At 37.2% G+C, this 13,562-nt stretch overlaps 1 protein-coding gene across 1 annotated transcript in view; it reads right to left on the reverse strand.

Moving 5' to 3' along the window:
• Positions 1-1,185: 1,185 nt before the first annotated feature.
• Positions 1,186-13,562, reverse strand: part of CNTN1 (contactin 1) — a 259,467-nt gene continuing 247,090 nt past the window's right edge. Inside the window, exon 24 of the mRNA XM_027682199.1 lies at positions 1,186-3,763. Coding sequence (XP_027538000.1) covers positions 3,684-3,763 — 80 coding nt within the window. The 3' untranslated portion in view covers positions 1,186-3,683. The remainder of the gene's footprint in view (positions 3,764-13,562) is intronic.

Raw genomic sequence — 13,562 nt, forward strand, 5'->3', positions numbered from 1 at the left:
GAGGCACCTGAGTTCAGGTGGAGTAAATATGGCCATGGCACGTAAATCCTTTATTGATGAAAATAGCGTCATGAAACATAAAGCCAAACTTAGGTATATTCCCTCCTGTTCTGCTATGCTCTATGGAAATACCCATTTTAGTTCATGTTTGCTAGAAGGCTGAGTGTGGTGAGAGCACTGACCAGAAGCCACTAGGTTATCACATCGCAGCAAAGACTTTCTGGAAGATGCAAAGTAGGGAAATAAACCGTGTTAACTGAGTTCATGCTCTCTGTGACCCCATGTTCCTGATAGATTGCTCAGTACTTCTAGCACCTTCTAGCTTCTAATCAGTACTGATTAGAAAAAGACCAGGTCAGCAATTATGCTGTTCCTATATAAAAAAAATCATGTTTTCCTACCTCCTGGAATCAATAAACCCAAAAGCAAAAGCAGTGGTAGAAAAGTTAATGATAAATTAATCATGTCTGGAAGAAATGGAGAGGGGTGCACAAGGAGCTGGGAAGGGACAGCCAGGGCAGCTGACCCCAAACTGATCAAAAGGATATCCCTTATGACATCATGCTCAGTATATAAAGTTGGGAGAAGATGAAGGAAGTGGGGAACATTCAGAGAGATGGCTTTCTCTTTCCTAGTCACCATTACCCATGATGGAACTCTGCTCTCCTGGGTATGGCTGAACACCTGCCTGCCCATGAGAAGTGGTGAATGAATCCCTTGTTTTGTTTTGCTTGTGTGTGCGGCTTTTGCTTTTCTTGTTTAAACTGTTTTTATCTCAATCCACGAGGTTTCTCAATTTGACTCTTTGGATTCCCCCACCACTCACTATTAGGGAGTGAGCAAACGGCTGTGTGGGACTTTGTTGCTGGCCGGGGTTAAACCACATTTGTCTACTGGAGTAAAAAATATTACCTGAAAAAATACTCTGCTTGGTTATCTTTTGCTTCCAAAAATGCCAGAAAGCTCTCAGGATCTTCTGTGTTACTGATGTTAGGAAATCTTTCTATCTATGTCACCTATAATCAAAGCAAAACAGCCATAAAGGCTCTTAAACTCCAGCAAAATTCACAAGAAGGCAGGGCAGGGATACACAGGACTTCATTCCATCCACACCTATTCTGTCACAGATGACTACATCACTGTTAGGAAATTAGAAAGCTCCAATTCAAAAGACAGCTATTGTACTTTGAGTAACATTAATACATTTATTTAATTGTAATTTACTTTTCATTCATAAAAAGGACAAAGCACAGTCCTGCTCTACTCATTTGGAAAAAAAAAAAAAAGATAAAAAGTAACTAAAAAACCAGTTCAATATTCATCAGTATCAAATAATAGTAATATCAATTCTCCTGAAATATAAAGAAACAACAAATATGTCTATCTATATAAACTTTAATTAAGAACTTTGCATTTTAAAGCAGATGATACACTAGTTAGTTTTTCTTGACAACAATTTGAAACTGAAGGTCCCAGTCAAATTTACACAATTATGTGAAACAGAAAAATCTCCAACTATCTGATCAGTATGTGACACCTACCTCATCTGTGTTGCTGATTTAAAAAAAAGAAGTGGCTTTCCTTTCCAGGTCATTTCCATGCAAAAATGAAAGAGTTTTGCTTCTTACACCATGTATTAGAAAAGTAAAAGGCAATCATGCATTTGGCAAAAGATTTAGTTGTGGTTGTAGATTATACAAAAATGAGTCATACTGCAAAAAAACAAACCCAAATGAAACACCATAAACCACATTTTTTTTACAGAAGGCTTACAGCATATTAGTTTCTTATGTATGAAGACAGCTCATTTCTCTTTCAAATAATTATACAATTTATGAAACTCAGTAGTGTTTGACACTTTGACATTCCTTTATAGGGAAGTTACCACTTTCACGCATTTAAAAAATTTTCATCTTGTAACAAATAGTTAAAATTAAACTAAAACAGTATTATTGATATTTCTTAATGAAGACTCTACGCTTTTACATGTAAATATACAGTACAAAATTATAGAAATAAAAGAAAAGGGTGTAAATTATTAATAGACCTATCCTTGCTTCATGTAAATATTATTATTACAGACCCCTACAGTATCAGTTCTAAAAAGATAAAATCTATTTCTAAGTAGCTAGCAAGGTTGTGCTAATAAAATATGATTCAAAGCTTATAATTCTTGAAGCATCAGACATTGCACTATTACTTGAGCCAGCTGATTCAATATCACGGTGTTTCTTCACCATTCACACTTCAAACTAATTCCCATCACACCATGGAAAGTGAAAGGAATGTGCATTTCTTTAGCAACTTAAAAAAACCCAAACAAACCAACAAAGAAACCCAACACTGAAACACTCTAGACACAGTCAGAACAAAAACATTCTCTATCTCTAAGAGTTCCCATTTTGCAAAGGCCATAGTAAACATTTAGCTTTGACTAACAGCTGGGATCTGACTTTCACGTACTAACACACAGTTGGATCATTCAGTACTCTATGAAATAGAGAAATGGTCTCAGAACTTTAAAACTCTTATTTACAACACTATGAACATTAGAATAATATCAAGTTCTTGAAAAAGCATATAGTTCTCCCAAATGTACGCCTTCAATACAGGAAGGTAACACCTGGCATCTGCAGCATAAAAATGTAAATATAATAATTTTTTTACTGTGCTACTCTGTTTCTGCCATTTATTGTATATCTTTTTCTTTTTTATATTTTAAATCTTTTCACTTTAAAAAATAACATATGTTTCCTACCATTTCATGGTCCACTTGGCTGATCTTAGCATGGACTTCATCTCCAAACTCATAAGTGTTATATTGCTACCTTAATAATAGTAGTAATAGGACTAAATAAAAACAAATACATTACGCTGCTTCCCTGAAAGCTGACATTTGACTCCTCAAATCAGCAACAATGATCATAATAGATTTTGTCAATTGAATTCTTTTAAGAAAAGAATATGGTAAAACTTGTGCCAGTGAAGCGCAGGTCAATTCCTTTAAGCTGAGCATGCTATCCATGTCTCGGGTGTTCTGAACATATTTAAAATGAAAAAACCTTATCACTGACTTTTATTTCAAGTCCTTCAAATTCTATCCAATAGCCTCAAGAAATACACCTCTAAATAATGAAATGTTTTTGCTTTGACTGTCTCTCTAAAAACCAGTAATCCCAATAAATGATGATGGGGCCATTCAAAAATATGCAGTACACAAAACATATAGGATAGTACAGACAGACGTAGTACTCTTACATTTATCACATACAATCAACATTTCAATCTCTATTATATTTCACAATTTGTTATTCAAGTTAAAGCACCTACGTATGGTGATTTTACTTTCACTGTACAGCCTATGTTATTGGGTTTTAACACTGTAACTTGCCCCGTTGGACCAAATCATGCAACTGTCACAGATCAGCATAAGTGTTTTTTATAAGGCATATTGGAACAAGTTAAAAATATTTCTTAGCCGTTCAAAAGTTGATTTACTTCATGAAGGAGTTCCTGGATGCCTCAGTCCTCTTAAAGTTCATAGGAAATCGGTAGGGTAATTCATTTTAAAGTGTAATTTATTTGGCTTAGGATGGTGCCACAGGAATCAAAAAGAGTTGCAGTCCTCATCTTCAAAGGGAGTCCTTTGTGCTAGGCAGAGGACAAGATAAATCCAGCTACATTCAGAATCCTGAGCAGCCAAGGACACCCAGGGCAGGCACCACCAGGACCAGGAGCAGAGTGGGTACTCCAACAGCGGCACCTGTGCATCAAACAGATAACAACATGGTATTGGTCTTACTTCAGCACTACTTACAGTGGGGGGAATAATCCTGGATGTGAGCAAGTCCACAAGGTATGGAGGCTGGAAAGCCAGCTGGCATATCTCAGGAATGCCCCTACCTGTATGGATAATTTGAAACAGACAAGGAGACTTGCTACAATACAGAGAAGGATCCACTCTTTTGTTCTGCAAGAGCTGTTCATGCAGTGTGTTTATACAAGAAACAAGGCCATTCAGTGCACATCAGTGTATTTTGATTTGGCCAGTCCAACAAGCCAGGAGGTTATTATACCAGAAGGTAAAAGGTCAAAATAAATATTTTAGCATGTTAAAACAAAATTAATGGGTTCTTTGAAATGTGATGAAGCAAAGAGACACCTTTGGAAATGTTAATGTTCATATGAAAAGCAATAATCTGAGAGATGTCAAAGAGCCTGGTCTGTTTGTTTACCTGCCAGATTACAAAGTCCAGATGGCTGACTTCTACCAGTGTGGCATTTACGTCTGTTAAAGTCACAAGGGTCTTTCTTAAACAAATATTTTAAGACAGAAAATATTAATCTAAGGTTTACCAACTTTACATGACTCACTCTGGTAAACAAGCATAAGAATTGCTGTTGTTAAGTGGCTTGTGTTGCCATGGTTCAGCTCCTGGTTAAAAAGCATCTATATGAAAAAATAACAAAGCCAAACTGTGCCTGGCTGTCAGTCTTGGAGACAGGCCAAAGGAGATGGAGAACAGGCTATTCTTTCATTCCAGAGAGGGCTTGTCTGTATCAGGATGGTAGATAGGCAGTGGTGAACCCAACTTACTGCTCATCTTGCTGTTGAACACAAAGAACAGAAATGCTTGTAGCTGGTGGTGACAGTCCTAAGGAGTTGCTGTAACAGTCCCATTGGACAGCTTTCCAGCAAATGCTGAGTGAAGAAAAACCATACTGAAAAGGTAACACACAAACCAAACAGCACAGGTTTCAGCAGGCAGCCCTGTTTTACCTAATGACAATTTTCAAGTGTTCTTTCATAGAATTAGGTCCCAAAACAGCAGTCACATTTTCTTTCAGACCTCTTGCAAGAACAAATAAAGCACATCGTCTGGTCCAGCATCATGTAGGCTCCTAGAAAGACAGATCTGTAGGTTTTCCATGTCTGACTGAGAAGTTTCAGCACCTTTCAGGTTAAATAAAGAGCTTAATTCTTAATTTCGTGTCTATCTTATACCTCCTATTAATAGGGTGCTTTCTTGATTTTAAGTTAGCAAAACAAGATCTTGAGGTTGAAGAAACATGTGGGTTTCAAGTGAGAATTGTCCAAATAAACATCTGGAGGTTACCTTCAAGTATTTAATTCTTACAGTATTTCCTATCCACAAAAAAGAGAAGGTAAGGAAACCAGATGGAAATGAAATTGATTGATAACCAAAAACAGTGTGTGCCCTCCCTGTCCAAGGAGCAGATGTATGCCAGTATGCTTATGAGGTGACCAAATACCATACAACAGGATGTGCCTAGAAGTGTTCATAGAGACTCATGTACAGCTTGTCCCCTAGCAAATCACCTAACAAAAAGGGGACCATAAGCCACTTGCATACAGAAGGCCTGACTTGTTTACAGTTGGCTTTCCCTAGTGAATTTAAGTGCTATTAGAAAGGCAGATATGAAAGGCAGTGTCTCCTGACCCATGGGAGAAGCTCTCTGCAGATGCCATCAGGGATATATTCAGAAGACAGCCTTTAAGACCAAGACAGCTATTTCCCTTTCTGTTTCTTCCACAAAAGGTGAAAACAAGTATTTCTATGTGATCCTGGTTTCTCCATTGTCCCACCAGGGACAATCATTATCACAGCCCACATCATATGCCATGAAGCCAGAATTGTAGAGCTTTTCCCACAGTATAATTTCAGCTATACTCCTCTTATTGTCCCCCTTCTTTCTATGTTCACTACCCTACTCCTCCTGACTCTGGTCCTCTCTCAAACCAAGTCTTTCTGCTGCTCCATGCTCCTCCCTGTCCCCTATTGCCACCTATTTCCAATCCTTTTCTCTTTCTTCTGATATCTCAAAATTCATCTCTGTACCCATTGCCACCCTTTCTCCTACTGCTGTAGATGCTTTCTGAAGTCAAGATTTCTACCTAAGTCCTTTGCGGTATCCAAGCACTCAGAAAAATAAAATGAGAATCCTACTAATCCTTCCTCATCAGCTCCATTCACTTGTGAAAAGTACATTTCTAAAAACAGTACCTTTTTCCATAGGAAGCAGTATATCCACCTCAGTGAAAGACAAAATGAAGGAAATATCAGAGAATATTGGAAATGTTGCTTTTTAAGTATCCATAAACTGAGGAGTTCTATGCTTAAAATTAACACAAATGTTATGTCCAAATATATTTTCATACATAACAACTACACATTCTGGCAACTGTGAAAGTACAGTGGTATATTTATCTGCACTTTTTAGTGATTTATGAGGCACATTAATCTTTTCTGTAGTTTTTATTCCTAAATATAAGTAGCGGTTTTTAATTAATAAACAGCCATCGGAAAAAAAATAAGTTTCAGATTTCATGTTTAAGAATATCCACAGAAAATGTATTCTGCTTTTGTCAGACTAGGATAATGCAGTCAGAAAGACACAAGTAAATATTCTGGATGCTTCTAAGGGAGGAAAATATGAAAAAAAGGTTGCTGAGTGAAGTTGAATGATGAGCAAGTATAAAGAAACTTTTATTTTCCTGTTGCTATTGTACAAAAAGAAAGGAATAATAAACCTTCCCTCTGAGATGTTCTCGCTGGCTCCAGAATTAATAGTTAGCAATTCACCTGATTACAGTGGTTCCTTACAAGGTATAGGCACTGTTGCAGAGATATATTTATCAGCTTTCTGCAATGAAGCAAGTCCTACCCTTAGACAGCACATTAACAGAATATTAGGAGGATAAATGCACATTAAACAGATCATGTCTTCTTTTTTCTCTTGTTAGATTACTGACCCACATGTCAGGATTCATATTTTACTGGAAACACCACTCACCACTGCATGACAGCCAGTACACTCCTGCAGCTCATGAATGGAAGTTCATAAAAGTTTTGCCTGAGAACAGATTATAAAATTTAATTCTGTGCATTAATGAAATTGTGATGTCAGTTTTAACAATTTTTAAAAACTAGAGAAACACCAGATAAAGACTTAATGGACGTGTACAAATAAACATGTGGATGTAAATTAAAACATGAGGACTATTAAGCTCCCTCTCAAGTCTGGCCAGTTATGAGCTGGATATATTTAGCGCTTAAAGATTCTTTCTCTCCTCAGTGTTATAATGTCTGATCTCTCCTCTCAACCAGCATCTTGTGGATCCAGTGTGCAAGCAGTTGCAAACTACAGCCATCAAAGTCAAGGTCAAAACCCAATCAGTATCACACCTAATGACCACTCTAACACACCACATGTGAACTTCATATCAAGAATTCTTTCAAATAAACAATGAAATACACACCTTAAATTTGCGACTTTTTTCCAACAGCCCCAAGGAAAAATTGTGAAATCTTGCACAGGCTTTACTACTGCCTAGTATACAGTTCCTGCAGTTGGTATTTTTAAGTTTAGGACTAAGCTATCTACAGAAACATATAGTCAGAATGTAGCTTAATATCAAATAAAATTTCTATGGGATGCATGCAGTTAACCTAAATTTTTTCCTGTCTCCTCAGGAGCCTTTCTTATGAGTGGTTGTTTATCTGTCTGAGTAAATGAAGAGAACAAATGCTGGATGGGTTTTCCTTCAGCAAGATCTTTATGTATCACAGGAACTCCTGGTAAAGTCCCACTGATCCACAGCTTTCTATTTGTATTTTAAATTCTGCGTTGCCATCTCAATCACATAATGTCTAGGATGAAATCTTTTATACTTCTCAAAGGAGATCCTAAATTTTATTGACATCTTGAACAGCATGCAACAATTTTCCTATTATACTCAAATGAAATGAGATCAATTTAATGCCTAAATGAAACAGGCATCAAAACAGATCAGACTTTGATGTATTTCCCAAGCCTTTGTCACAATTTGTTATGTCATTATTATTTTTAAATGTAACTTATATTTATATAAGTATATAGGATATTTTATATGATATTTTTGGCCCGTTTCCCAACATCAGTGGTTTTTTATACTGCATTGTGAAAAAAAAAAAGTAGAGATCTGTTTAAAAATCTTACTTTCATCAGATCTGTGCTCCAGGAAATTAGTTACTGGTCATCTGTGAAGCTGTCATATGTGAACAACTTCTCTTTTTCAGTGGCAAAGTGTTTGCTCTGCCAACATATACAAACTACAGGCTAATCGTGAGATGATCCTGTTGTGGCAAAACTCTTTCTCTGCTTTTGCTGTCAAGAAAGATTGTTGAAGAATTGATTTGTATTAGATGATATCAGTTTTGCTAGTTTCCAGCTACAGAACATCAAGGAGGGGTGTTTACATGACTGTTCTAGTTTGAGGAGGAGTGTGTTTTTAAAGTAAGTATCTCAGCCATCCCCTTTATTGGGATCTATTTTGAACTGTGAAGCTACCCTGTGCGGGAACCACAATAGAGGTAGTGCAAAGTAAAACCTAACATCAGCATATCGTGCGCAGCTGGATCTGCAATGCCACTACTTCTGTCTACAGATACACTCCTCACATGCTGTTCAGGTAGATGCAGACTGACCATCTAAATGATGCAGTCACTGCAACACATTTTTTCATTATACGTTTAGTAAGAGTAAGGAAAAGAGAAAGTTTTCTTTCCAGGACTGGTATTTTATATAATTTATAAAAGATTTAAATTTGTAATGTAAATTCTGTAACTTGCTAAGAAACGAGTCTGTTTGGTGGTACAACCACCCCCATCCCCCTCCTTGGGCCACACTCAGAAACACTCCTTAGGCCTCAGCTTTGATGAACAGCACCTGGGCTAAGCTCCTCCTGAGCTTATCAGAAACACTGTCTGCTCCCAGGTACTTATGTTGTCTAACGAGCTCCTGTTTTTAATGAACAGACTTGGAAACTTGTAACAACCAAAGTGGGACAACATTTTTTTTACTGAACTTTCAAAGAAAGTTACCAACCCCAACTGCAGCCAGAATGGAAAATTACTATAACTGAAGCCAACGGCCTTGCAATCCCATAAACAGCACTCCTAAGTGAGATCCTTTGAGCTCTCCTGGACCACAGTGGGCTGTGACCAGCAATCTCCCTCTCAGTGAGAGACCTCTTAGAGCCAGCAAACTCAAATGTACTATGCTCGGAGGACCACTGCCAAACACTAAAAACAGAGCCGGGGCTGACATCAACACTCCCTTCACCTGCTGAGACGATGCAAAGGCATTTGATGTGAGTACTTCACTGAACTCGAAGTGTATTTATTCACAGATATATACCTTGTACATGCTCCTTTAGGTCTGTGTGCGTAGAAGTGTGATATGCTGTAGCAAATGTATTGTGAATGTTGCTCTCTTAGATTCTTAAGTACATTAGGTTTGTAATTTTGTTAGGCCTGTGAGTTACTGTTATACTAAATATTATAAAATCTTCTGTTAAATTGTTTAAATTAGGCTATCGATTCAGTGCTGCTAAGTTTAAGAGCTGTTAAGACCTTTAGGCCTAAACCACTGGTCTAATCTGGGGCTAAGTTTGGCAAGGGGGTACACGTGGAACCTTGTGATGCAACAGGAGGGTCTCCCTTATTCCTTTTTATCCTTACCCTTTCCCATCTTTACCTTTTTCCATTCTCAGCCTCCACGTAGATCATTATACACTGATTTTAGTTTTAGATTGACTGATTTGAGATTTTAGTCTGATTTTTCTTTGTGGGCTTCAACCATCTAGTAAGGAGAAGAGTGAACCTTGCCAACGAACTTTGTTGCACTTTCACTTTTATATTAAACCTGTTTTTGTCAATATCTTTGCTGGTGATTCTTTGACCGACCTAAAACACTCATTCATGACAGTCTGCCTTTGTATCTGTTTTGCAAAACAGATTTGTTTTTTTCTGAAAGAATGACCAAACTCCTATCCATTTTCCTGTATATAGTATTATTGTCTTGGTACAGAATCCAAAGACCCACATTCTTCAGAGTTGTCTTTTATCTCTCCTTTTTACTTTAAGAAATGTAACTGCAAAGCCTTCTCATATTCTGTTTCTCCTTACTTCTGCAAAAAAGTAGGCCAACTGAAAAAAAGAGAAGGGATTTCTGCCTGTTTCATTTCTTGGTTTCTTTATCAACTATTAGGCTTCATTAGTATCTGTTTCCCAGTGGTTTTGTATTTAATCAGGTAGAACACAAAAACAGAAAGGGGGGGGGATAAAATTTCTTCAGGTTCAACTGAATTGCATAAAAGAAAGATGTGGGTTTGTAGTTCTTTCAACTGGCTTCTAAAAAGAAATTTCTCTTGTCCCAGCTGGAAATACTATCTTCATGAAAACTACTGCAAAAGAAATAGGTAGTATCAACTGACATGATTTAAATTCTGCTATCCCTATTCATGGTAAATGGAAAATAACTGAACTAATTAGATTATGCTTATCCTGCATCACTGGCATCAGTTGCATCACTGGCATCATTACTAAATCACAGGTCCAACTTTCACTTGTCTAGGAATACCTTTGTTTGTGCATGAGGAAATTTTCCTCATGCCTGTGCCATTAGCCTTTCAAGAAAGGTGCGTTGGAGTGATTCACAACCCTATGAATTAATGTTTTTGCAGAAGAGTAGATGTATGGGATGGAAAAAAAGCTGTCTATCCATTTGCCCATGCTCTGTGCTGTGTTATGGTTTGCCGTGCATTTGCGGAACAGCTTTACAACTATTATAAGAAAAGCGTATTTGAAGTGCTGCTGATGGTCTGGGTGGTGTTAGACTAACACCCCATGGTGTTAGTCTGCCTTCTCCTACTTGAAAATCCAAAACCAAGAAAACGTTTGGTTTTGTTCTACCAATGGCAACTCGCATGTTGCCAGTGTTGGCAGGCAGGAGCTGTGGCTTCTCTACCACGGACACAGTGCCGAAAGATTCTCCCTGCCACAGACTTGGGCTGCCAAAATGAAAAGATGACTTGGACTCTGAGGAAAATCAGAGAATTTTCAGTAAGTGGGTTATCACTTAACTGTCAATAAACATAGTTTACTTCTCAGATACCTCTTCCCCTTCATACATAATAATAGCCATTAAAGAATCTTTTGCAAGGATTGTTAAGTGGAAGACCACCAGTATTTTTTTTTTAAATGTACTCTTTTAAAGCTGTACATGCAACAAATAATAGCAAGTGGAGGATCTCCTGAGACCCAGGCAATAGTTGCAGTTGTACTTCACAAGAATTTTGTGAGTTTACCCAGTTACTACAGAAGTAGTAACAGCCATTGTAACTGAGTGCAAACACTTCTTTTAACGGTTGATAAAACTTTTTACCTTCATACTGTGTAATGTCAGAAAAAGATTTGAAATAACCCATCATGGGTTCTATTATTATAGAAAATCATAACTTAGAAGCCCCATTAAAGACAAAATCTTCTCCTGTGGAAATAAATGAGGGAAATAGTTTTTTACAGATAATATCTAAATGAGCCAGCAAGTGCCTAAACTCAGGCAGCTGTTCATGAGTGACTTTTCACTTTTTTCTGTTCATCAATTTTAGAAAATAATGCTGAGCTACAGAATTTAAGCACAGAAAGGATCACTATGTCTTTTAATATAGCCTATATAATCTAAATATTGCCTCACACACAATACAGTTTAAATAGCTTTTTATTTAGTTTCTTCTATACTGAGCCCAGGAAGATGGATCTCTGGCACATGGTGTGACTCTTGGGAATGGTCCTGTGCAGGGCCAGGAGTTGGACTCGATGATCCTCATGGGTCCCTTCCAACTCGGGATATTCTGCGAATCTGTGATTTTTCTAAAACACTTCTTCTAAAATGGCTTGCACCCTTGGTTTAGAAGAAGTTGAAAACCAAAAAATCAAGTAGATTTTCATGCTTCTGCAGGGGAAATTTTCAAACTGATCTTCTGTTAGAATTTCTCTACTTCAGCTACTCTGTAGCTAGAGCCAACTGAAACATTCACATGAACTCAGATGAAGGATCCTTCTGACGCTTCCTACTTTGACAGAAACAATATTCTTTCTTCCCTTCCCACTAGCTTAATACAACTATGTTGAACAGGCACAGAAGACAGACGAGATAGCATTCTTTCAGTACCTACTTCTAAGAAATCTGTTGTTAGCTCTCTAACTCTTGCTTCTCTGAACAGAATTTGGAATATGATGAAAGTAAAATATATGGCATTATCTTTAAAGGCAAGAATATTTTGACATTGAAGCCCTTTGAGTTTTCTGAAATGAGCATGAAGTATTTCAGTATGTAATTAGGTACTATTTGATATATCTAAATATATATCTATATAAATAAAAGAAGGCAAAAATATAAGTATCAGCTATGGTCACTGTCACTTAAAAGATAAGTTCAAGTTAGCAAGTATGTGATTTCATCTACTCTTCATATCTGTAGCAACAAATAAATCTACTTATACATGAATACAAACCTGCCAAATAATCACAGTACAAAATGTACTTCTAATGAAACATTTATCATTTAATCTACTGTCAGTAGATTCAAAGTTTGGAAGTTACACAGTTTGTAGGAGCACAAAATGCCTGGTTGTACCCAGCTGTACCTCTGGGGCTGTCTACTCTGACATCTCACTCCTATCAGGACTGTCGTCAACACTGGATGTCATCAGCCATAGCTTTGTCTAGCTCAGTCATGGAAATCACCAAACACAAAAACTGCACAGCCTCTCTGGGTAACCTGCTACAGTGCTGCACTAGTCCCTGGAGGGAGTTTTTAAACTGCAATTTCTGGTTACTGCACCACATTCCCTATATTGTATCATCTGCCATTACCAAGACTTTGGCTTCATCACCTTTGTAACCACTCTTTTTATAGCTATGTGCTTCTGTAAGATTGCCCCTCTCCACCATGCTAAACTTTTGTGTTTATTAAAGGAACTAGACTCTTTGATATTTTCTAATACTAAACTAAAAAGCTGTGCACCTCCCTTACTACCAAAGAGCACTTATGAAGTCCCTTGGACTTTGCCACTGAAGGAACTGGAAAACTATCACTGCTGCCTTTGTCAGAGAATCATTGGGTTTTGTTTTCTTAAGAGAGAGGTTTTGTCAAAAGGTGTGTTACAGCAGATGTCTAACCTAGGTCTTCTGAATCACTCTCCTTGCTAAGGAAAGGACTCCGGTTAGGTTAGGTGCATAAAACTGAAAGGTACGTGTACACCACCACTCCAAGGCACCCAACAAAAGCAAGACAGATTGTTAACTGCTGAACTGAAAAATACTACAAGGATATGAACAAGGCAGTTTAATGTCTTGCTAGTGAAAATTAAAACACCTAAGAACTATCATGACTAGAAAGTGTTCCCTTCTTCATTCCTTCATCCCATGTCTGCAATCCCCTCTAGATTATTAAGGGGAAAAAAATTAATGAGTTTTCCAAAGAGTAATTTAAATCACTCTAAACCCTTCTTAGCTGGCTTTGATTTCTCAAAGCAATTAAAAATACTGTATAAATAGAGTTCAGTTGTTAAATGTCCTACCAAGAGGTGAAAGCAGAATATGCATTTGTATTAAATTAAATCATTATTGCAACAAAGGGATTATTCTATTGAAGCAAAAAAACTAATATTGTCATTCAGTCTATGAGCTATGTGATTTTTTCTGTAATATTCT

Source organism: Neopelma chrysocephalum, unplaced genomic scaffold (genome assembly GCF_003984885.1).
Source record: "Neopelma chrysocephalum unplaced genomic scaffold, ASM398488v2 Primary Assembly neopelma1_62, whole genome shotgun sequence".
Lineage (NCBI taxonomy): Eukaryota > Metazoa > Chordata > Aves > Passeriformes > Pipridae > Neopelma > Neopelma chrysocephalum.